Below are 26,773 nucleotides of genomic sequence, written 5' to 3'. Positions count from 1 at the left end.
TTCCAACGAGTCATGGATGACTTTAGGGTTGGACAAAGGAACCCTAAACTGGGATTTAGAGTTTAGAGTTGAACAATCAATTGACCCAAAGCAATCAATTAGTGTAATCAATTGAGAGCTTTTCCGTGAAGCACAGATGATGCCAAGGGAAATTGATTAGGCAATGTTTATCTATTAGGGCAATCGATTAGGTAGTATTTTATCCGTAAATAGAAGCTTGCTGAATCGATTGGTCCAAATCGATTGGACTAATTGATTGGGAGGTTTTTTCATGAAGCATAGTAAGTTGCTGAATTGATTAACTTAATCCATTCAGCATGGGCCAATCAATTTGGTTAATCAATTGAAGTGGTTTTGCGAAGAATAGAAAGCTTCTGAATTGGTTGGAGCAATCAATTAGAAGTTGTCAATCGATTGGTATGCTTTACTAATCGATTGGTTGGATGAAAAAGAATCGTTCTATAGGTTTTGAACGGTTGATCTGACGTAACAATTGATTAGGAGTAATGTCAATCGATTGAGAGTCGTTTTCCAGCCTGAAAGAAACCCTAGAAAAGGGCTCGTGGACATTTTAAGAGGTTGTTTCTTGGATGTTTGAGAGACAAGTGCTGCTACATTTCCTACCACCAAGAGGCAATTCAAAGCAACAAAAGTACAATCAAAATAAGTGATGCAAGATCAATCCAACATGATCCATTGAATTTCAAAAGGTTATAACTTTTGACTCGGGACTCAAGCTTTATCGGTAGCCACGTGTTCAAAATTTAGAGATCTACATGTATTATTAGGGAACCCAAAACCACCAAGTTTCAAGCTTAAAAAATAACGTTTAGGTCCTCATCTGAGTCTTCAAAGATTTTATTACTATTTTTAGTAATTTTTATTTTTATAATATTTAGGGTAAATTTGGTATTTATGGGTCCTAGTTTCTATATCAGCATCTTGTTATGTTAATTTTAATTTATGTTAAGATATTTTCTTTTCTGAAAAGATCTTTTTTCTTTTATTACAAGATTGAAATTGAGATCCATATATCAGGATTTCTTTCATTTCTTAGTTTTATGATATAGAGTCTATATAAACACATGTTTAGCTGCACGAGGATTCAACCCTCTATTAGTAACAAAGTTTTTTTTTAAAAAAAAAACCACAAGATTTCTCTTTGTCTTCTTGATTTTCTCTTCTTGCTTTCTCCTCAATTTTGTCATCTCATTCACCTGCAGGATAATCACTATCTTGCTCGGCATCAGGAAGACTCATATTGTAAAGTCAATTTTTGATTTCCTTTGTAATCTTGTTTGAATTTCTTATTTGTATTCTTGCATTTGAGCTTATACAAGGTTTCTTTGCCTCCGAAAAGTTTTCGAGAAGGATGCCTTCATAGTTGAGTTGTGAGTGTGAGGAGTGGATCCTTTGATTAGTCATCTTAAAGAGATGAATATCAAGTAAAATCCAAGTGTTAGCATTGTGAAGTTTTCGCTTCAAGTTTTCTATTGTCATTCAAAATAGAAGAAGTGAAGTGAGCTATTCACCCCCTCTAGCTCATACGTGTCCTAACATGAACAAGGTGAGAATTCAACTTTGGTAAGGCTGAAACATAAGTATTAGTCGATTGATATGGTATATTAATTGACCAATGGATGTAAAACCTAAAAAATAGGGTTGATACAATAATTATGCTACAATACTATTAAGTATTTTATTGTAGCATTTTGTTACAGTGCAGTCGACTAATGACTTTAGAAATCAAACTTGGTTCTATTGTTCAATTCGTTGATGACATTAGTCGATTGATATTTGATATTAGTCGACTGATGTCGATCATAAATTGAACAGAAGCTAGTCGGATTCGACTGTTAGATTCACCTAATGACATTAGTCGATTGATAGTTTATATTAATTAACTAATGTCAATTGGAATTGAATAGAAACAAGTCAGATTTGACTGTGAGATTTGATTGCTTGCGATCAATCAATTGCTCAGATGAATCAGTTGACTAATGTTCAAATTATCGACAAAATGAAATAGATTTCAGAAGGTTCAGAAGTCATTCAATGATATGAAAGTTATTGGAGACCATATCAATTGATTGATGGTATTTACCAGTTGACTGATGTTTGAAATTAAGCTTGCAATTCAGTTCGAGTGAAGCTTTGATATAAAAGGGAAAAAGATTCTATTTCAAGGCAGAGCGCTCATCTTAAGCCAAAGTTTTTATGCTAAGTTCTTGCAGTGAAGTTTTAATTTTGAGCTCAAAATCCATTCTTGGTGCAAGGATTTAATGAAGAAGTCAAATCCCTCAAGTAACTCATTGTAACTTCTTCTTGCTCCATTTTCCTGTTGTGTATTGTATAGTACTACTGTATGAGGATTTTTTGCCTTCGGAAGGTATCTAGAAGGAGCAAATTTAGTAGTAGTAGATCATTAGGACTATGTCTTGGATTAGTCTCCTTGAGAGATGTTAATCAAGTAAATCTAAGTTGTTGTGCATGTGGTATCAAATTTTATTCAAGTATTTCGTTGCACATTCAAACGACGAATCCGTAATCAAGACGAAATGATCCAAACTATTTACCCCCTCTTGCACGGGCCCTAACAAATATAGTATATTAGAAATGATAGACATTTTGTGGAATTTATAAGAAAATGGATTAATGTTAAATTACTCTTATCATCGACAAAATTTTCATAATCATAGTATCCTACTTGATGGACCTTGTTAGATGCCTCTTCAAGAGCACCACATATGCGGAGCACACATTTGTAAGCTAAAAAAAAAAAAATCATGCTCGAGACTTCTCGATCGTTATGATTAATCTTGTGAACTTTGTAGTGGCCTCAAACCCAACATATCTAGCTAGCTTCAAATAGAACAATATTGCAATAGACATAGGTACCGTAGGATAGAATTAGGATAGATATGAAGGTCCTTTCACCCTCGAACACGCGAAAGATTATCTTATTGATATGTGTATAAATTTTAAAATTAATAGATCGATATAGTAATCTTAAAACTACTACTATTTTTATTAGCACATAAAATATAATTTCATAGCACTGGTAAATTTTTAACATTTGCAATACAATTTATTAGTAACTTCATTGCACTTACAATAGAACATGATCGCATATATATATATATATATATATATATAATACAATTTCGTAAAATATATAATATAATTTAGTAAAACCTAAAATGTAATTTAGTAACGTCTAAAATAGAATTTATAAATATAAATAGTTCTTTAAAATTTAACACAAATTTATACATATAGAAATTCATGCCCGATCCTATTAAAAATAAAATAAAACTAAAAAATACTATGTTTATTTTACCCATTTTCACTGTATTCCTGAACTCATCAACAATCTATAATTGTGCTAAAGAGAAGAAAACTGTCAATTCAAAATTAATCGGGTAAAACACATCAATTATATATAAAAAACAATATTGATGGTTAGATTTTGATTGGTGTAATTCTCTCTGCACATGACTTTACGATCAGTCCTTTCTCCCTTTCATTACCTCCACCAAAATTTCTCCATTGATCACCAAATCAGGGGGAAAAATTGAAAAATAACCAAAGATTCTCCCCACTTCTTCTCTCACATATTTTTATAAATTATTTCATTTCTATTGTCTCTTATTATTTTGCATTTTTCTACATCTATTTTTTTTAATCCACTACTCCTGGAGATGACCGATCTCACCTAATGGAATTTTTTTTTATCGATCATCAAAGTAAATTCAAAAAGTACAGATGAATCCTGATGGATAACCCGACATTAGTGTGATTCAATTTGATACCGCGGGTGTATGATATACTTGAGACTATTTTTCTACCTCTACAAACTGTGATGCAATAGCTATTTAGGTAACTAATGACATTGTTTATCCTATAAAAAATTTTCAGCGATCATTAAAGTAAATCCAAAAAGTACAAATATACTCTAACGGGTGATCTAGCATCACGAATGATTCAAATACCACATACGATATATCCTCTGTAAAAAAGGTAGATCTGTTATCTTAGCGACCCCGGCCCTAGTGTCGGTCCCATGGATATGGAGAGAGATTTATACAGATATACAGGTCATAGGCGCATGATAGGATAAATCTCAGATCGTCAATTCCTGAAATCCTCCTCAAATTTCATGATAGTCCTTCCTATCTTTTACCATCATGAGCGCTAATCACTTTCTATTTATTCACCAATCGCACTCTATCCCTTATCATTCATCACTCTCTCCCACTACTGCTTCTTTCTCTCTGTCCCCCAACCTGTCCCTGCTTTATTTTTTGTTTTTAATTTCTTATTGTTCTCCATCATCTCGCAAGGGCTCCTGTCCATGAAACCCTACTGCACCTTGTGTCGCTCAGAATAATTGAGTCTGACGCTTACAGTCGCCGGCCATTTGTCACGTTGAGATCCATCGAACAGCCAAATGGAAGCTCCATTTCCAGATCTCTCCCTCCAAATTAGGGCACCCCCCAGCAGGAGCAAGCACTGTGACACTGAGAAGATCAGGAACGCCGAGCCGACGTTGAGCCTGGGTCTCCACGCCGGCCAAGCGGCAAAAGCTGGTCATGATCCTTATCAGGCGGCCAAGCAGCGGAGTAGCGGGAGGCGGAGCCTCCGCGCCCCGAGAATGCGGTGGACGACCAGCCTCCACGCCCAGTTCGTCCATGCCGTGGAGCTCCTCGGTGGCCACGAGAGTAAGCAAGCAATTAATCAGTAGAGTACACTTTGATCAGTGAACAAATCGATCTTCTGGATACTGCAGGGGCAACCCCCAAATCAGTCTTGGAACTGATGAACGTGAAAGATCTCACTCTGGCTCACGTGAAGAGTCACCTGCAGGTAGTAATTAATTTAATTAATAACAACAATTATATATATTAGTGAGTGGTCATCTGCTAGGGTTAGGGTTTTGTTAATTAGCCAGCTGAAATACATATGTTTTACACGAACTCTTGCTTCTTCTGTACAAATCTGTGCATGCAGATGTATAGGACAGTGAAGAGCACTAACAGAGGAGCAGGTCGTCATCCAGCATTTGCAGGGGTGGTTGGAGAAGAAGGAGGTGATGAGATGGTAGTCATGGCTTGCAAGAGGAGTAGTGCTGCAGGGGAAGTGGAGGAAGGAGTGGCACTGGCGGCAGAAGCAGGTGATAAAGCTGGAGACGACGATGACTTCCTGATCAGCCATGCTCCTCATGTTTCTCCTATCTCATCAACAACCCCACCAATGAGTAGTGTAACTGCAGTAGCACTACCAGACTCTGCTAGGTCTGTGCCCTCCTCTTTACTTCCTGTTCCCTGCACTTTTATAGTGTAATTATCATACGTTGCCACCTTGAACTTTGTGCTCCGGATTCAAGTAGGAGTCTCGTGCATGCATGCAGTGTACGCACAGCACTGTCAGGGCAAGAAATTATATATGATGATCATTGTTGCAACTGCTCCTGAATATATATGATCAGGAAATTTATCTAGACTCATCATATTGATAACAAATTAATAGTAATATTCTTAATTAAAACTCTCCCTTGAGATTGGGATATAGGCATGTTTAATTGAAAGGATGATTAATTAACCCTTTGAGATAATAAGTTGTTTACTTGATAAAGGAAAGTTTACTAATAATAGTGTTTCCCATGGTGCTATATTTTGTTTATTGTGTCAAATGTTGAAAAATAAAAAAGAATCTTAGAAATTAATATATTTTCCATGGAAGAGGTGGTCTCTAGGTTGAATAGTAGATTAGATATGTGCTTGAATTGCCACTTACAATTGTTAAATTTTTTTTTATAAACTTGTGCATTTGACTAATTGATGATGTTGATTACTAGATTAAAATACAATTTATGTGTATTTAGATAATTAATAATATCTATGACTAAGTTTTTTTTTTCTTTTTGTGTTTCCAAGCTTGGGCCTAGTTGAGCCAACTTTTATGTGTATTAATGGATTAGCACTTAGACTAATGAAGTAGATTTTACTTTGTGTTCCTATTTAGTGTTGTAGCAACAAATTTTATAGGTGTGATGATTGGAGATGGGTGTCAATATTTTTCACCTTGGAACCATTCTAGAGCCTAATAATATCTTGTGATACATGTAGGGTAGAGATCAAGGGTGGAGGGAGGTATTAACCTATTTGGCTTTAGCTCAAGGGTCCATTTAATTTTTTTTATATGTAATTGTTCACTCGATCCGTCCTAAATTGCCAAAAATAAATTTTGATTAACTCAGGTTTTTTAATATATATATGCAACTCCTATTGTCGACTGATCAGTCCAGGTAGCCATTGATAGAGATCAAAGTATAGAAAAATTTCTTTCAATGAGAGCTTCGGGTATCCAGATTTAATCTATTTAATATATTAACGTTGTGAGAGAAGTTTAGATACAATTGTGGGGGCAATTTAGATGACTAGAACCATTTCAACTTAGGAGCATTCCAAAGTTGAGTGGTGTGTGTAGAGTAGAGACCAAAGTTCTTATCGAGCGAAGAATTTCTTTTGAGGGGAACTTCTAATGCCTAGAAATGCTAAATGTAAAATTTTCATATACAAACATTGCGAAAGTAATCTTGGTTCGGTTGTAGGAGTGTTTAATTCATAAGGATAAACAACAAATGATAAGGTTTGTCTCAATATGTTGACATCAATTTAATACAATTTCTTTAAAATATCAACTTAAGTTTGTCAAACTAGATTAACTTTTTCAGTCTTGGTTGAACTATGATACTAGGGATGATAAGGGGCCCTAGGTGAGGTCCGAATGTCAACGGACTAGAATAGATGGTAGTCAAAGTCCAATGTTGACCAAGCCTGAGTAACCTATCCAGTGAACTCTCCCCGCTCGAATCGAATAAAAGTAGATTGAACACCTAGGGGATCAACTTCTTGCTTAAGTACTCACGCGGCTCTGCTCCCCATTACATCCCAATCGGATAATGCTTATCGGACAACCCAAGAGCCTAGTTCTCCATTCAGATACCATCAGGACCTAGCTCCCTGCTCAATTACTCATGGGGATTTCCTCCTCATCACATCCCGATCAACTAATATTGATCAGATAATCCAGGGCCCCAGCTCTCCACTCAGATACTATCGGGACCCAACTCCCCACTTAATTACTCATAGGGCTCTGCTCTCCATCACATCTCGATCAGCTAATGTCAATCGGACAACCCACGAGCCCTTCTCCCTATCACACTACGATCAACTAAAGCCGACCGAACTTCCTAGGGGCCCAACTCTCCACTAGGAAGTTATCATAGCCCAGTGATTCCTCATGAGAGACTGAGTTTCCTATTCTCAGCCCATCTTTTGACTAGTAGCCCAATAGGTCTTCCAGACCATGAGCTCATTTCTCCATTAATATGACACATGGGTTTGTCATAAAATCAGAGGGTTGCATCTTTGCACGGATACACAATACTCCTCCCATACTTACGATGGGATTGCTAGATACAGTGAAAGCATGACAACTAGACAAGCTATCTATCAATGATGTGATGCCTCATTAAATGTGAAGATGACATAGGTATTATAAAAGAGGATCCCTCTCTGCTGGCACAGGTACACGAGTCTACAACCTTTCTTCGATTATTTCACTATTCTTTTTCTTCCCAAATATTGACTTAATTGTCGGAGTAGTCACGCTAGGGACCCTCTGAATTACTTACTGATGATTCTCTTCGTCCTTTTCCTTTTACTTGTATTTGTAGACATTCCCGGTTCGAAGTCTTCTTCTAGTCAACCTCCAAGCCAATTCATTAGTAGTCCACTACTCCCCGCTTTTAGACGGGATCTTATTTGACACCTTCTGTGGGAACTTCTCTGTCTGATCTAGAACGTGAAGATGGACAATGCTAGAAAGTTTATAACTGTTACCTTGTCACAAGAAGACTTAGATTTTCTGATAATGGCCAAAGCACAAGCATTGTCACAAAAGCAACAAGCAGTAGAGCCGCCACTCTTAAAGGTGCCTACAACATTGTCTGACGAACCACATGCCATTGATAGAAGGTCCAAGCCAAGGCCTTGCTTTGAATGCCCGTAGGAGATTTTGCTAAAGCCAAGCGGTCCTAAGCATCCTTTGCTGGAGATTCACCTCCCCACAATCTTAAGCGGGGAAAGGCCCCTACTGCCACTAATCCATTTGAATGACTGAGCGTGCCCTTCTCCTAGGAGATCCTCGAAGATAAGTTGCCCAAGCATTTCTAACTCTTGTCGATCGGAGAATATGGAGGCTCCACCGATTCCGAAGACCATCTTCGTTGATTCAAAAATGCCACTTTACTACACTAGTATACTGATGGTTTCAAGTGCCGAGCATTTTTAACAAGACTATTAGGCTCGGTGCAGTAGTGGTTCGATCAACTCTCGATTGATTCCATCACATGTTTCAAAGATTTAAAAAGGGCTTTCCTACACCATTTTGCTAATAATGAAAGGTACCACAAGACCAGCTTGAGCCTCTTTGTCCTCAAACATGGAGAAAAAGAGTCCTTAAAGGTTTACATAAGGCGATTCAATCAAATAGGTATGGATGCTCCTTTTTCCCCTTTTGAAGTGGAAAAAGGAACATCCATCGTATGCAAGCCTTTTTGTACCGGTGAGTGCCTTTTTACAAGGACTCGTTGATGGAAACTTCTTCTATTTCCTAGTATGAAAGCCCCCCAAAGACTTTGATAGTCTGTTGGGATGAATGGTCAAATACATAAACTTTGAAGAAACTGAAGCCACTCAGAAAAAAAGAAGTAGCTCCCTCCTTTTAAGCTGAGTGCAAGGCCCCTTTGTTGGTGCAACCTTAGGTCAAGGTTGACCTGGTTGACCCGACTCGAGTTGACTTGACTCGAGTTGTATTTTGATGTTTGACTTGGGAAGATTGTTGATGCAACCTTAGGTCAAGATTGACCTAGTTGAGTTGCATGCTGATGTTTGACACTCGTAAGAGAGTTCTATTCTTGATATGGGACAAGAATAGATGTTTGGGAGATTATTGGTGCAACCATAGGTCAAGGTTGACCTGGTTGACCTGATACGGGAAAAGTCCAAGTATGGAGACTTGGCAACGGAAAAGTCCAAGCAGGGAACTTGGCACTGGAAAAGTCCAAGTATGGAGACTTGGCACGGGAAAAGTCCAAGTATGGAGACTTGGCACTGGAAAAGTCCTGGTGAGTGAAGCCAGGCAGTGGAAAGTCCTAACTGGGATGTTAGGCAGTCGGAAAGTCCTGGTGAGTGAAGCCAGGCAGTGGAAAGTCCTAACTAGGATGTTAGGCAGTTGGAAAGTCCTGGTGAGTGAAGCCAGGCAGTGGGAAAGTCCTAACTGGGATGTTAGGCAGTTGGAAAGTCCTGGTGAGTGAAACCAGGCAAGGGAAAATCCAGATGGATCAGGAATGATCGGACTTCTGGTGTTGGAAAGTCCAAGTAGGTCAAGGGAGTGATCGGATACTTGGCACGAAGAAGAAAATCCAGATGGATCAGGGATGATCGGACATCTGGTGTGGAAAAGTCCAAGTAGGTCAGAGGGATTGACCGGACACTTGGTGGAGAGTCTTAGCAGGTCAAGGGAGTGACCGGATGCTAAGCATGATATACCAACAGGTCAAGGTTGACCGGATGTTGGCTTGGAGACTTGGGACTTGGTTTGGGCAAAAACCAAGCTCTGGATCGGTCTGCAGACCGATCCAGTGATACGATCGGTCTGCTGACTGATCAGATGACAAACAGAAGGCCATCGATTCTGTGAGCTTACTGATCGGTCTGGGGACCGATCAGTATGGAGCCTGATCGGTCTGCAGACCGATCAGGCGATATCCTAATCGATCTGCCGACCGATCAGGTGACGATCTTGAAGAGTGCGAGGAACCGCACTCAATAAGCCCTGATCGGTCCCCACGACCGATCGAGCACGATAGCGGAGTTCGGGAGAAAGCGCTGATCGGTCCGTGGACCGATCAAGCACACTCCTGATCGGTCTTCGCTGTTTCTTCTTCGCTGGTATAAAGGATCGAGGGCATCTTCTGTGGACCTTCTTCCTCTGTTTCCTCTCGTCTGCTGAAGATTTGTGTGCTACGATAAGAGTTTTGTTGAGCTCGTCCGAAAGCTTCGCGTGAGCTTCCCCGACTGGAACAATGCTGCTGTTAGAGTTTTGAAGCTGCTGCTTCATCCGGACTCAATCGACGAGAAAGCAAGATTGGTAGAGTGCTTGTGTATTCTTATTGTATTTCTTGCTTACTCTTTGTTCTTGTACTCTTTGTTTGCTGTTGCAAACGTTTGTGGCGAGGTTTCTCCACCCACAAGGAGTATATTGTATTAGCCGGTTCTCCGGGGACTCATCCACCGACGGATTGACTGGACTCGTCCACCTTACGGACACGCCGAGGAGTAGGAGCCCTAATCTCCGAACCTTGTTACATCCTCGTGTTAAGGTTTGGTTTTCTTCTCTTTCGTTTCTTTGTATTTTCCGCTGCGCTAACGAATTGTAGGAAGAAACGCGAGAGATTTGGGGTCGGCTATTCACACCCCCCTCTCTAGCCGTACGAAGGATCCTAACAAGTGGTATCAGAGCGAGGCCGCTCTTCGACGGATCAACACCCGGGGGAGCACGGGCTAGAGATGGATCTCTATGGAGAAGATGTCACGATTCAACCCTTCTACGAGTCTCACGACAACTTCACATATTGGAAGGTAAGGATGATGTATTTTCTTAGGACTAATATGTTAAATTGGTTTTGTGTACAAGAAGGGTTTTCCCCACCGATGGATGAGGAAGGAAAACCTATCAAGAAGAAGGAGTGGACGAAGGAGCAAATCCACAGATCAACCATCAATGATGAGGTAACGAAAATCATTGAATTTTCTTTACCTAATGATGTTTTGTGTAGGGTAGAAGGATACAATAGTGCCAAGGAGTTGTGGAACAACTTGGCCAAACTTCATGAGAAGAACTCCACTTCAAGTCATGAAGAGGAGACAAGTGAGTCATCAAGTAGCTCACTTCATGGAGATAGAGAATTGGGAGTTGAGGGCTACTCAACATCCAAGGAAGAAGAGGAGGAGAGCTCTTCTTCAAGATCGGAGCAAGAAGAAGCATCTACCTCCGGAAGGGATGAGGAAAAGAGCCTTCATCCATCCTCAACCCTAGGTAACTCAAGCATCGTAATTTCAAATAAGTTACATATAATATGTTTTGAGTGTAGGGAGTTTGGGCACTACAAGAGTAAGTGTCCAAGGAGGGTTAGGAAGACTCCACCGGCACCAAAAGTCAAGGGAGCCGGAGTCCCGACACGCAAAGGCAAGGAGCACGTGGTATGCTTCCAATGCAAGCGAAGGGGACATTATCGGAGTCAATGTCCAAGGGGGAGGCAACCTCACAAGGACAAGGGATGCACATCGATAGGGGGAGCTAAGGCAAACCCTAAGGTACCTTTTAAGGCACACTATTGCAATTCAAATAAGAAACATGCTAGTAGTTTTATTGCTATTGCAAATAATGATGAGCATGTTAACACTAGAAATCAACACATGTGCTTAGGTGCTAAACATGTCAACCTAGATAGGGATACTACTAGGAATGCTAACCCTAGGTTTAACACTTCTAAGGTTAAGGAAAACCTAGGTAGAAACCCTAAATCAACTAGACACATGCCTAGGAACACCTCAAGAAAGAATGACAAACCAAAACTTGAGGTATTAGAGAAAGAAAATCAAGTCTTGAGGTCAAGACTTGACTCTCTAGAAAAGGCTCTTAAGGATTTGACTCTAGGGTCTAGGGGTCAAAAACCCAAGTCCAAGGACAAGAAAGGTTTGGGTCACAAACCTAAGTCCCAAATGGTCAAGCCCACCTATCATAATGTTCCATTCGATTATGGAACAAAACCTAGGGCTAGGAAGACCATTACCAAGGTTACAAGGGGAGTCACCCCTATAGTTGACCTTGATGAGACCCAAATGACCAAGGCTTCAAAGCCTAAGAGGGTCATTAGGAGGGTTGCTAGGGAAGTTATCCCTAGTGAATATTTAGTGAACCCAATGAGCTCTAATAGGTATTGGGTTCCTAGGAGCATTTTCTCTACCCCATAGATGGGTTAGAGAGTGTCAACTCCAATAAGGAGGGTAGTTAACCCAACTTTGAGGAAATTGACACTCAAGGAGCATTTTCAAGGTTTTGATAACCTTTGAAAATGAAATAGAATTATTATTCACTCCTTGAAGAGTAAATTGTGCCATATTTGAAAAATATCGATTTTAATCTTATTTGGCACAATCTTAGAAAACCTAGGGAAATACCATAATTGGGATTTTGGTTTTCTCTTAGGGATATATGGGCAATCTAGGGTTAGATTTTAAGTTAGCTAAGGCTAAGGATACTTAGATAGGGAATTTAGGTATTTTATTTGTGCTAACTTACCATGATTGGTTGCCATATGCCATGCCATGACATCATATTTATCTTATTATCATTTGAAATGTCATGATAATGCTTAGGTTATCTATATGTCATGCTCTGGTCAAGTTTCATACTTTATGCCATGACATCATGACTTTGGCACATGTTTTCCATTTATGATATCATTTATGCCATGTCATCATCTCTTGCATTAATAATCCATGAATTTGATTTAAGGATAAAAACACATTTTGATATTGAGATCAAAGTGTAGTTTAGCAAATGCATGAGAACTTAGTCTAAGATAACCTAAACCCATATCTCACATCAAAATTGACTTGGATGTGTTTGATACACTTTAGATGTGTGTGAGATATTAGGATCATGAGTTAGGATCAAGGTACATAGGTCTTGTACCTAGATGAGCCTAATTCAAGAAATGAAGGATCATAGGGAAAGCTTGTGTACAAGTCATGTACATCTAGCCCTAAGATTATGGTCCTAAATTCAAATGGTTTTAAAAGCATTTTAAAATTGATTTGAAAAACCTTGATGAAGCTATTCATAGTGATAGCATTCATCATTGGACATTGTGATACACAATTGACTTAACTTTGAACTATTTCAAAGTTTTCGAATTTTGTATCAAGATTTGAAAATAGAAACTATTTTCATAGAAAACTATTTTTCCATGATAGTGTATGTTATGAGGAATGTATCCTCAAAATTTCACGATTTTTGGAATTTTCTGGAATTTATTAGGAGTTTCTGAATTTCCGGAAGGGGAAATCAGAAATTCTGATTTCAGTGGCTGGATCGGTCCGGGGACCGATCCAGGGAAGATCTGATCGGTCTGCGGACCGATCCAGAGGATTGTGGATCGGTCTGCAGACCGATCCAGTGAGATCCAGGAGCTTGGTGCGATCTGGCGAAGGCCTGATCGGTCTGGTGACCGATCAGTGACGATCCAGAAAGCGTGGATCGGTCTGGGGACCGATTCATGGGGTTCCTGATCGGTCTAGGGGACCGATCAGTGCGTGCCAGTTTCTGATTTTCAGCTGTTGGTCTGAAATTTCAACTGGAAGTTGGGTTTTGTGGATTTCTAAAGGTTTGAAACTCTCCAAGACATTGTTGGTGCAATGGTCAAGGGGGAGTTGACCTTTAGGGGGAGTTTTTACCTAATTGTCAAGGGGAGTTGACTTTTAGGGGGAGTTTTTACTCCTAAAGACTTGAGTGATATGGAATTATCACTAAGTTGGTTGTTGAGTTTAGTATCAAGGGGGAAATTAAGAGTTTCAATGAAAGGTATGGGACTTTCATTAGGAAGAAACTCTTGACCTTGATATCCTCCTTTTCTTTTTGATGTGTGTCAAAAAGGGGAGAGTGTTCATTGGAGAATTATTGGAGAACCCAAGTTAGGTTATCGGGTTAACCTAAGCTAAGGGAAGAATGTCAAGGAATGTTCGAAGAAGAACATTGGAATACTTTTTGATGTGTGTCAAAAAGGGGGAGAATTATTGGAGAACCCAAGTTAGGTTATCGGGTTAACCTAAGGGGAGAATGTCCAGAGAATGTTCAAGGAAAGAACATTGGACATTGGAAGATGGTTGGAAAACCTAAGTTAGGTTATCGGGTTAACCTAACTTGATTATGGTTTTGTCAAACATCAAAAAGGGGGAGATTGTTGGTGCAACCTTAGGTCAAGGTTGACCTGGTTGACCCGACTCGAGTTGACTTGACTCGAGTTGTATTTTGATGTTTGACTTGGGAAGATTGTTGATGCAACCTTAGGTCAAGATTGACCTAGTTGAGTTGCATGCTGATGTTTGACACTCGTAAGAGAGTTCTATTCTTGATATGGGACAAGAATAGATGTTTGGGAGATTATTGGTGCAACCATAGGTCAAGGTTGACCTGGTTGACCTGATTCGGGAAAAAGTCCAAGTATGGAGACTTGGCAACGGAAAAGTCCAAGCAGGGAGCTTGGCACTGGAAAAGTCCAAGTATGGAGACTTGGCACGGGAAAAGTCCAAGTATGGAGACTTGGCACTGGAAAAGTCCTGGTGAGTGAAGCCAGGCAGTGGAAAGTCCTAACTGGGATGTTAGGCAGTTGGAAAGTCCTGGTGAGTGAAGCCAGGCAGTGGAAAGTCCTAACTAGGATGTTAGGCAGTTGGAAAGTCCTGGTGAGTGAAGCCAGGCAGTGGGAAAGTCCTAACTGGGATGTTAGGCAGTTGGAAAGTCCTGGTGAGTGAAACCAGGCAAGGGAAAATCCAGATGGATCAGGAATGATCGGACTTCTGGTGTTGGAAAGTCCAAGTAGGTCAAGGGAGTGATCGGATACTTGGCACGAAGAAGAAAATCCAGATGGATCAGGGATGATCGGACATCTGGTGTGGAAAAGTCCAAGTAGGTCAGAGGGATTGACCGGACACTTGGTGGAGAGTCTTAGCAGGTCAAGGGAGTGACCGGATGCTAAGCATGATATACCAACAGGTCAAGGTTGACCGGATGTTGGCTTGGGAGACTTGGGACTTGGTTTGGGCAAAAACCAAGCTCTGGATCGGTCTGCAGACCGATCCAGTGATACGTTTGTGTATCTGATCGGTCTGGTGACCGATCAGATAACAAACAGAAGGCGATCATGGTTCTGTGGGCTTATTGATCGGTCTGGGGACCGATCAGCATGGAGCCTGATCGGTCCCCGGGACCGATCAGGGACGCTACCACCTGAGGTGGGATCGGTCCGAGGACCGATCAGATTCCACACAGAGAGTTGGGCAACTCTCTGTGACTGGGGACCGATCAGCATAGAGCCTGATCGGTCCCCACGACCGATCGAGCACGATAGCGGAGTTCGAGAAAGCGCGATCGGTGCGTGGACCGATCAGACACTCTGATCGGTCCACGCCGATCGGTGACGATCCACTTCCTCACGATCGGTGCGGACCGATCAGGTTCTAGCTGCGACGCATCTTCTTCGCAGGTATAAAGGATCGAGGGCATCTTCTGTGTTACTACTTCCTCTTTTTCCTCTCTTCTGCTGAAGATTTGTGGGCTGCTATAAGAGCTCTGTTGAGTTCTTCCGAAAGCTTCGCGTGAGCTTCCCCGACTGGAACAGCTGCTGCTGTTAGGGTTTTTGAAGCTGCTGCTTCATCTGGACTCCAGTCGACGAGAAAGCAAGATTGGTAGAGTGCTTGTGTATTCTTATTGTATTTCTTGCTTACTCTTTGTTCTTGTACTCTTTGTTTGCTGTTGCAAACGTTTGTGGCGAGGTTTCTCCACCCACAAGGAGTATATTGTATTAGCCGGTTCTCCGGGGACTCATCCACCGACGGATTGACTGGACTCGTCCACCTTACGGACACGCCGAGGAGTAGGAGCCCTAATCTCCAAACCTCGTTACATCCTCGTGTTAAGGTTTGGTTTTCTTCTCTTTCGTTTCTTTGTATTTTCCGCTGCGCTAACGAATTGTAGGAAGAAACGCGAGAGATTTGGGGTCGGCTATTCACACCCCCCTCTCTAGCCGTACGAAGGATCCTAACACCCTTCACCTCCCATATGTCACAAGGAGCACTACCCGAGTCCTCTCCCCTCGATTTGGGAAGGGAGGGTGGTACAATGCGTAGAAGTGGCATAGAGCTCATTTGTTGAGCCTCGTCACTGGATACCCACTTTCTATATGTACCACAGATCCAAAACTCACAATACTCAAGATTGTTATCAGCACGTTCGGGATAGTTGCTGAACGGCTGAGCAAGGATGAATGCCTCCCTAAATTTTTCCACAGCTAATCGGACCTCCGACGCCGAGCCTAGCACAGCCTATCGACCAACCAATACATGACAACTACATGACAACCAAGCCTCCCTAATGATGGCACGGAGCCCGCACAGACTAGGCAGGAAGAAAATTTCAGCAATACTATTGTGAGAAGGGTCAGTATGATCTCTGGAAGTCCCACTAAAAGAGATTCCAACCGAGCGTGAAAAAGTCATAGTCGCTGACTTGAGATCCATGTAGTCGGCTCCAGCCAAGAATAAGCGGAGGGCCTCCAAATCAACTTTGGGCCCCAAGATCTCGAAATAATAGAGTTTTCCCATGATGATGCTTTGATAATCAAAGCCACCATCGTCAATTACAAGGTGACCAGAGTTTTGGTGGACACAAGAAGCTCTATTAATGTCCTTTTCAAGATAGCCTTCGACAAGATACAAATTGACCAAAGTGAGCTCCAACCAATGACCACTGCCTTATACGAATTTATTAGAAACCAAATGCAACCTCTCGGCTAAGTTTGACTTGCCATCTCCTTGGGAGTCAAACCCCTGATGAGGACTCGGAGAAGTACGTTTATAGTGGTGAATGGTCTGTCTACTTACAATGTTGCTTTAGGAAGACTCACCCTATATGAATTTGGAGTGGCAGTCTCTACATTCAACTAAAAGGTAAAATTCCCTATAGAAGATCAAGTGGGCGAGGCGAAGGGGATCAGCTAGTGACTCGGAAATGTTATGTGGATATAGTTAGAATGGAGGTGCGCAAAGTTCAAAGAACCCAAGCAACAGGAGTGCACGCCATGTGAGAGGAATCTATATCCCAACAGACTGAGGATTGAAAGGAGGTACAAATTCACCCCGATCGACAGAGGAGTCACTCGGATTGCAGCTGATCTTCCTATATAGATTAAAGAGAGATTGATGGCATGCTCACCTCGTAACAGGGATGCCTTTGCTTGGTCACCACGGAAAATCACAGGATCGCTATAGCTATGATAGAGCATAGACTCCACATTTCTCCAGATGCCCGACCTATTAAATAGAAGAAAAGGAACTTCAGGGTGGATCATAACAAGATCATTCGAATGGAAGTCAACAAATTGTTGAAGCTAGGAATATTTGAGAAGTTCAATTTCCAGCCTAGCTTGCCAACGTGGTGTTGATGGTCAAACTTGACGATAGGTGGCGAGTCTGCATTGACTTCCGGGACCTTAACAAAGTGTACCCCAAAGACTGTTACCCTCTCCTCCACATCGACCAGATAATTGATTCTACCTTTGGGAGTGAATTTATTTGCATGTTAGACGCCTATTAGGGATACCACCAGATCCCTCTCGCCTTGGAAGATAAAGAAAAGATCAGCTTCATTACTTCTAATGATACATTCTGCTATAATGTTATGTTGTTTACGATAAAGAATACGAGAGCAATTTACCAAAAGCACGTGGACAAAATCTTTCGACAGTATATCAGAAGAAATATTGAAGTCTATGTGGATGATATCCTGATAAGTCCACCTGAGCGGTAAACTTAATTCTAGATATTAAAGAAATCTATTGTATCCTATGGAAATATGTGTTTAAGTTAAATCCAAACAAGTGCTTATTCGAAGCAAGAGGAGATCGGTTCCTTGGGCATATCATCACTGAGTGAGAAATTGAGGTCAACTCAAAAAAAGTCCAAGCACTCAGAAATTTGAATGCCCTGCAAAATCATAAAGAAGCCTAGCAACTAGTAGGTCGGATAATTGCACTAGTCTCCATGCTTATCTCCTGGTTAGCCGACGAGACCCTCCCCTTCTTTAATGTACTTTGCCAGGCTACAAAATTCTAGTGGGGTGAAGATTATGACAAAACCCTTGCTGAGCTCAAGGAATACTTGGGGGCGTTGCCATCCCTTTCCAAGCTTGTAATCGGAGAGCAACTATGACTTTACTTGTCCACTACTAAGGAGGCTGTTGGATCAGTACTAGTTAAACAAGATAATGATATAAAACAACCTGTATATTTTCTGAGTCATCTATTAAAGGGTGCTGAGTGTCGATAAATTTCTCTTGAAAAACTAGCTTATGGGCTAGTTTTGATCGTCCATTGCCTACGACTTTATTTTCTCTCTCAAACCATCATATTCCTCACTAATAGTACCTTGGACAGAGTGTTTATTAATCCGACGACTTCAGAGATATTGATCAAGTATACTATAGAGCTAAGCAAATATGATATACAATATCAATCCCGAATGACTATTAAGGCCCAATTCGTCATCGATTTTCTAATTGAGGTTCACAGTTTAGAGCCCAAGGGCGTGTACAAAATTTATGTGAATGAATCATCCACTTGACAAGGCAGCGAAGTGAGGATTTTATTAATACCCCTAGGAGAACGTAATGCAGTTGTCCATTCGGCTAAATTTCGTGCCTTTAATAATAAAACTGAAAATGAATCTTTGCTGGTCGGGCTTCAAGTAGAAAAACATATGGGGGTGACTTCAATGAGCATCCACTTGGATTCTCAGTTAGTAGTCCAACAATTGACAAGAAATTTTGAAGTCAATAATGACTGGCTCAAGATGTACATAGGAGCCTATGGAAAGATAAAGGTTGGTTTTCTAGAAGTTACTTTGTACAAGAAGCCCAAGCGTATAATTAGAAAACAGACGAACTAGCAAAAATAGTCAGCTCATTATCCACCTGGGTTCTAGACAAATTCGTGGCATAGACCCTGCTGATAGCTCAGATTGAGCTACAAACAAACATAGAAGAACTAATTGATTAGCGAGTCTTGATAATTTCTTATCTTTAGCAGGGAGGTTTGCCAATCGATGTAGGGAAGGCTCGTGACGTCAAGAGAAGGGTCAGTCGTTTCACTCTAATAGGGGATTATTTATACAAACGAGTTTTCTTGCGCTCATTACTCAAGTATATCAGACCATATGATGTTAGCTATATTTTACAAGAAGTTCATTAGGATTACTGTGGAAGTCATGTGGCAGGCCGAATGCGGACTCAGAAAATATTATTAGTAAGGCACTTTTGGCCCACTTTGCACTTCCCGTCAAAGGCATCAGAACATTCTGCACTACCTGACCGAGTCCTTGAAGACATATATAGTCTCTTGTCCCTTTGATTAGTGGGGGTGGACATCGTGGGCCCCTTTCCGACCACCTTTGTCGATAAAAAGTTTATACTCATGGCGGTAGACTATTTTTTTTCCAAATGGATGCAGGCTAAAGCTTTGGCTAGGATCACATAGCAAGCAGTCATCAAATTCCTATGGATCAATATCCTGTGTTGATTCGGAATTCCCTACAAACTTGTCTCAAATAATGAATGATAATTCCAAAGACATAAAATTCGAGAATGGTGTGAAGGTTTTGGTATTCTCTAAACTTTTACCTCCATAGTGTATCCGTAGAGAAATGGCCAGGAGAAGTTATAAACCGAGAAATTATTCGAGAACTCAAAACCAAACTCAATCATGTGGGCGACAATTAGGTAGAAGAACTACCAAATATTTTATAGGCGTACCGGATCACCCCTTGGGAGATCACTGGGATGAAGCCTTTCCACTTAGTTTACGACAATGAAGCAGTTGTTCCCATTGAGGTAGGTGAAGAATCCACTCAGAGGTTGCTGCATGATTAAAGTAATATTAAACGATGTCTCTTTGAACTTGACTTTATCAGCAAAAATAGAGAAAGGACAACTGCTCAGTTGATATCCTACCGACAGAGGATGAGATAACTATGATCGCATGTTATCCCTTGGTTTTTTCAAGAGGGTGATTTAGTGTGAAAAATAATCAAGCCGGTCGGAGATGTCAGCAAGCTGGAACCCCAGTAAACCAGGCCTTATAAAGTTATTCAAAAGCTTGTTTCGGGTGCCTACTACCTTCAAGATTCCAGTGGCAGGAGGTTGGATTGGCAATGGAGCGCCAACTATCTGTAGCGCTACCAAACTTGAGGGTATTTCTGCATTTATGAGAAAAATATGTGTTGTCGCACGTATTCTTTTTTCACCCTTTAGTAGAAACATAAACATGCTTGCTCAACATTATAAAATTATCCAGACTCGTGTGTCTCTTGATCGAGTTATAAGTGTCGTTCCTATGCGTCCAACGACCTTCGAGTTGGAAAAAACATCCAAACTCTCTCATCACTTGATCGAGTTATAAGCGTGGTTTCCAGGCACACAATGACCTTTTGGTCAAAAAAATTATCCAGACTCTCGTGTCTTTAGACCGAGTTATAAGCATAGTCCCTATGCACCCAACAACCTTGCGGTTGAGAAAAATACCCAGACTCTCGTGTCTCTTGACTGAGCTATAAGCGTGGTCCCTATGCCCCCAACAACCTCCTAGTCGGTAAAAACATCTAGACTTTTACGTCTCTTGAACGAGTTATAACCGTTGTCTCCACACACCCAATGACCTTCCGTTTGGAAAATACATCCAAACTCTCGCATCTCTTGATCGAGTTATAAGCATAATTCTCACGCGCCCAACGACCTCCCAATCAGTAAAGTATTCAGATTCTCACATTTCTTGATCGAGTTATAAGCGTGGTTTCCAGACATCCAACGACCTTCTGGTTAGAAAAACATCTAGACTTTCACAAATCTTGACCAAGTTATAAGCGTGGTCCCCAGGAGTCTAATGACCTTTCGATCGAAAAAATATCTAGACTCTCATGTCTCTCGACCGAGTTATAAGCATGGTCCCCACGCATCCAACGACCTTTCGACCGACAAAAACATCCAGACTTTCACGTCTCTTGATCGAGTTATAAGCGTGGTCCCTATGCACCCAATGATCTTTCGGTCAGAAAAAAATATCCAAATTCTCATGTTTCTCAACCGAGTTATAAGCGTGGCCTCACGCACCTAACGACCTTTGGGCCGGCAAAAACATCTATGCTCTCACATCTCTTGACTGAATTATAAGAATGGTCCCCACACACCCAACGACCCGTCACTTGCTTGGCACACATACTCCGCTGCTCGTTTGGCACCCACTTCACGTCTTGCTTGGCACACACTCGGCCGCTCGCTCAACAGCCACTCCACCGCTCGCTCAACACCATAATAAATCACTCGCTCTGTGGCAACAGTTCATAGTCAAAGATTCTAACTTAGTGACGAAAAGTGAAGGTCCAAATTTCTTCAAACTTCCTATTATAAAAAACCCAAGTACAAAAATTGCCAAAAGTTACAAGGATTAGCAGAAACACAAATTAAGAAAAATCAAAAAAGGAATCATCTTGGATGTCATCAAAGATCTTTGGCATCTTATAAAATTTGCAAGGAGCTCCACTATCAGATACTTTTCCTCATGGAGTTACTTTATAGCTACATCAGCCCCATAGGAGAAGATTTTTATTGTCCTCCTACATAGAAGCTCATTGATTTCTTTGGAACGGAGGTATTCGATCTTCTTGGCCTCAAAGCGCTTAGCTTATCTGGCATGGTAGCTTGCCATTTTGGCCTTCAGAGCCTCAAGCTCAGTCCCCCGAGCCTCTAAAACCTTTTGTTGCTCTTGGACCATCACATCCTTAGCTGCCAGCTTGACCACCTTCCCTACCATCTCTGAAGTGTGAGCAATGACAATCTCTTTCAACTTGATAGAAAGGGCTTTTGTCTCAATGATTTTCTTATCCAAATCGGACAAGGCCCTCACCTTTCTAGTGCTCTTCGAATTGAACCGAGATTTACAGGTCTATAAATTGGCTTGGAGCCTTTCAATGGTTGCTGACTGAGTGACAATCCTCTCCCTCTCCTCAGTGAGGACCTTCTCGACTTTTAGTAACAGCTTCACCTGAGCTATAACCTCTTCCTTTAGCTTAGCTAGCTCCTCTAGGACCTGATCAAATGGAGCCTGGGTATATCTTTAACTCCTCCACTTATTTTTTATGCCTGGTTCACCCGATCCAGGTCCACCAACTTGTGACAGAGGACCATCACCGTGGTCTAAAATTGGAAAAAATATAAAATATTAAGGTTGTCCTTAAAGTAGAGACATTCTATTAAATCAAGCACTTACCCCAATCACATCATAGGTGCATCCGTCCACCAAACCACTTGGTGATAGGTTGACATGTTGCCCCATGTCATCTTCCCTTGCCTCGACGAGTTTTTCTCTTAGACTTATAAAATGTAGGGGGTATCAATGGATTTGAAGGGGACATGACCGACCCCTTGTGGGATGGTACCTCAAATGTCGTGCTTATTTTTGTTGAGACTAGTCTATGAGATGAACTGGGCTTGGATGTGTACGCTCCCAGAATTGGGCTAGTCAAAGGAGGTGAAAGGATGGAAAGGGGTTGGGCGGCAATAGGGCCGGTCGACCGTGAGGGCAACGATTGCTCGATCAGAAGCTGATTGTCGAAGGGATTGGCCAGGGTTAGGCTCAGTTTGCTTACTTGTTGCTATTTTGGAGACGATGTTGAGGTTTCTCCTCGAATGGATGGTGGGCATGCCAGGGGGACCTGTAAGGGAGAATGAGTGGAGGGTCGTCGATCGGCGTCTCTTACGTCGGATCCTATGGGATCATCGGATTCAATGGACTTCGAAAATATCCACACAGGCGCCATTGAAGGCGGGGGTGGTGGTAGTTCCCCCATAATTACTGTTGTGTCACCGCCCCTTGCCCCACTGGCCAACACCTCACTTGCATTGGCCCCACTGGTAGAGCTGGTCGATTGGTGGTTATGCTTTTCTTGCTTAGCTTCTCTGCACCAGTTTAGCTCATCCTCGTCGAGCTTCAAGGTCTCAGCCATGAAGGTTTTCCACATGGTCCTAGCTGTTAAACGGAGAAAGGACCTCAGTTAGCTATAATGTAAGATTAAGGTTGTGTTCCTTACTAAAGCTAAAGGGCAGTCCAACCTTGATTGGACTCAGCCCAAATATGCAAAGAATGCCCTCTTGGAGCAATTTGTCGATGTTGAACTTCAGGCTGACCAATGTCTCCAACGCTTAAACAAAAGTAGGCTCCCAATGGTAGTCTCCCAATTCCAGGGTGCAGATCCATTTGTCAGTCGGTCAACCAAGATACGGGCAAGATCAGTCGGACAAAAAAATAACGGGACTTCCATCTCTTATTAGAAGAAGACATCTTGTCAAAAAAGATAACCTTCGATCGAGCTTGAAGAATGAAAACCTCCGCCTCCAATTTATTGGGGTAATAAAAGTAATGAATGACACGGGGGATGATGGAGATGTGGTACAATCAGAATAGGATGATAACTTTGTACAGTAGTCGAATGAAATTTGGGGCTAATTATTGAAGAAGAATGTGAAAATATTGAGATATCTTAGAGAAAAAATTGGGAATAGGAAAGTGAAGACCTCACATAAACTGATCCTTGAAAAAAGTAATATAAGCAATGGGAGGAAGATAGGACTGATTAAGAGTGTTAGGGATGATTATGTGATGATCTGTAGGGATCTCAAAGGTGAGCCTAATATGATCTATGTCCCAATCGTTGATATCAAAGGGGGTGGAGGTGTACCACAAGATAAGAATGTGCAGGGGGTGCCAAGGGCCATGGTTCGAAAAAAGTCACGAAGCGTTAGGGAGAAATTTACATACAAGGAAAGTTGAAACCTAAGGAAAAATTGCCAGAAACTGTGAACAACGAGCACTAGAGAAGAATGTGTGAGCGGCACACCTGGGCTTGCAGCGCTCTTTAACCTCAAAGGTGTGAGGGCATAGCCATTCGATCTAGAGAACAAAAAAGGTGGGCTAATCACCATAGCCGTACAATTGACGAGCCAAAACCGCCAGAAGCCATACTATCAAATGTCTTTTCAAGAATTAAAAACTATGCATGGGTGGACCACGTAGCGGCACCATAGAAAAAGACATTTATAATGGATGTGACAAGGGAATTGTGACCTTGATACGCCATTATGTGTATCACCGCACATTATCGTGCATCTATGACACTTGGTACACCCCTTTTCAAGGCAGATGACATTAACAACAAACTTAGCAGAGTGACATCAGCTAGGGCCAGTGAGCCGATCAAAAAACTAAAACTTGTGGGGGTCAGTCAGTCAATCCAGGGCCTCCTTCGACCAGACTTGAAGGGGAGACTTGTGATACGTCAGATGATGAGGGGCCCCTAGTGGAGTCTGAAAGTCAATGGGCTAGAATAGGTGGTAGTCAAAATTCAAGGTTAGCTAAACCCAAGTTACCTGCCCGATGAACTCTCCCTGCACTAATCGAATAAAGGCCGATCTGACACCCAGGAGCCTAGCTCCATAGGGGTCCAACTCCCCACTTAGATACCATCGGGGCCCAACTCCCCACTTAGATACTATCGAGACCAAACTCCTTTCCCAATTACTCATGGGGCTCTACTCCCTATCGCATCTTGATCAATTAATGTCGATCAGACAACCTAAGGCCCGACTCCCCACTTAGATACCATTGGGACCCAACTCCCTACTCAATTACTCATGGGGCTCTACTCCCCATCACATCTCGATCGACTAATGCCAATTAGACAACTCAGGGGGCCAACTCTCCATTTAGATACCATCGGAACCTAACTCCCCACTCAATTACTTACGGGGCTCTTCTTCTCATCACATCCCAATTGACCAATATTGATCGGACAACCCAGGAGCCTAGCTTCTCACTCAGATACTATCGGAACCTAGCGCCTCACTCAGTTAGTCATGGGGCTCTGCTCCCCATCATACTCCAATAAGCTAAAGTCCACCAGACTTCCTAGGGGCCCAGCTCCCCATTGGGATGTTATCATAGCCCAGTCACCCCTCATGAGAGATTACGCTCCTCGTTCTCGGCCTATCTTCTAACTAGCAACCCAATAGACCTTCTGGCCCATAAGCCTATTTCGCCATTAATACAATACATCATTTCGTCAGAGAATCAGAGGGTTGTATCTTTGCATAGATATGCAATACTCCTCCCATAACTATGATGGGAGTGCTGGATACGGTGAAAGCATGATGATTAGACAGACTATCTAGCATTGACATGATGCTTGATTAAATACGGAGATTATAGAGGTATTATAAAAGGGGGTCCCTCTACGCTTGCGCAAGTATGCGAGTCTACTACCTTTCTTTGATTATTCCACTGGTCTTCTTCTTCCGAGGATATTGACTTGATTGTCGGAGTAGCTGCGTCAAGGACCCCTGACCTACTTACTAACGATTTTCTTCCTCTTTTTTCCTTGTTGTGTTTGCAGGCATTCTCAGTTTGAAGTCTTCTTCCAGTCAACCTCCAAGCAAGCTCATAGGTAGTCTACTGCTCACCGCTTTCAGATGAGATCAAACTACATTATGTTTTTCACAAAATAGAGTTCTAAATAGGTTTATTTATTAGAAGTTCCAACATTTGAACTAATTGCTAAGCTTCCAACTAATAAGAAACTATCATATTGAATATCTATGTCATAGATAATTAATATAATTTTTGTTTTTTCACCAACCATATTATGCAGAGAACAGTATCCATCCGGAGAAGGGAGTGCAAAGATACAAAATTGGTTTCGACAAAATTCCAAATTTCACAATATTCTAACTCAAGAGTTAAGTCAGGTAATTACAATTGCGATATGCACATGTACAATTGTTTAAGGAAAAATGTTCCTGTGGATTATTAAGATAGTTTTAATTTGTTCTTATATATAGGCACAATCTATGGATCATGAGCATGATGATTCAAACGCCAGAATCTTATCAATTCTTCATGGTGACAGTTACAGTTACAGTCTCCATCTGTAGCTCTTTAGCTGCGCAATGAGAAAGAAAGATTATGCAGAAATCTTCAAATGAGTCGAGTCAGACTCTTTCTGTGTTTGTGAGATTTTCTTTTCTTTTTGTTTTTTTTTGTTCCTTTAAGATAACAAATAGAAAGAAAAACTGGATTGGGATTGTTAGTGCAGTACTAATGGATTGGTATTGGCTTGCAAGTTAGTTAAATCTGTATGAGTATCACTATTTGCTATATATATCGAAAGTAATCAGAACATGTTACAGTTTCAGAGCTATAGACCAAAGCAGTCTGCTAAAATGGACACTGCAGCCTCCTCCCCAATCCCTTCTGCTTGCTTCTGGGGCTTCGCCTGCCGGTGTTCACCTTCTCCCTTTTCAGGCTTAATGCTGGAGCGGCGCTCCTCGCCATGAATTGATCCAGCAGAATGTAGGATTGAGCTGCATTTCTCGTGAAGCCTTTGCAACCCCGCTTGGCAAATCTCTACCATGTTTGACATCTTTAATTGTATCAGTGGCACAAAGCAGGGCTAAGTTTGGAGGAGGCATTTATGAGTAAAATAGGGGTGATGGTTGATGTGAAGCTGCTTCTTCTTCTTCCCCTTGTTTTTGATTTCAGTGGATGGTTTTTTTGTGGTTTTGACTATATTTCTTCTATTGTTTCCATCGTCGATTGGATCACTGACAACTTTTTGATCTTTGTCCAGGGGCCGAGAGGAAAAGTGAGTTGTCTAAAAAAGGGGTTTTGTTCCATAGATTTCCGCGTTTACGTGTTCTGAAATAAACCAAAACGGTGTGAAAGTGGGAAACAGAAGCAGCAAAACGGTGGGTTTGCCTCTTCGCTTTT

At 41.5% G+C, this 26,773-nt stretch overlaps 1 protein-coding gene across 1 annotated transcript; it reads left to right on the top strand.

The window, feature by feature from the left end:
• Positions 1-4,258: 4,258 nt before the first annotated feature.
• LOC122005607 (two-component response regulator ORR21-like) lies at positions 4,259-26,198 on the top strand. The gene is made up of 6 exons (XM_042560714.1): positions 4,259-4,721; positions 4,790-4,866; positions 5,011-5,294; positions 25,401-25,451; positions 25,656-25,752; positions 25,846-26,198. The coding sequence occupies exons 1-6, from the start codon at positions 4,451-4,453 to the stop codon at positions 25,936-25,938; spliced, it is 873 nt and encodes a 290-aa protein (XP_042416648.1). The 5' UTR covers positions 4,259-4,450; the 3' UTR covers positions 25,939-26,198.
• The last annotated feature ends 575 nt before the right edge of the window (positions 26,199-26,773 follow it).

The sequence above is a fragment of the Zingiber officinale genome, chromosome 7B (genome assembly GCF_018446385.1).
Source record: "Zingiber officinale cultivar Zhangliang chromosome 7B, Zo_v1.1, whole genome shotgun sequence".
Lineage (NCBI taxonomy): Eukaryota > Viridiplantae > Streptophyta > Magnoliopsida > Zingiberales > Zingiberaceae > Zingiber > Zingiber officinale.
The sequence above is the reverse complement of the archived record's forward strand: the minus strand, read 5'-3'. Positions and strand labels throughout refer to the sequence as shown.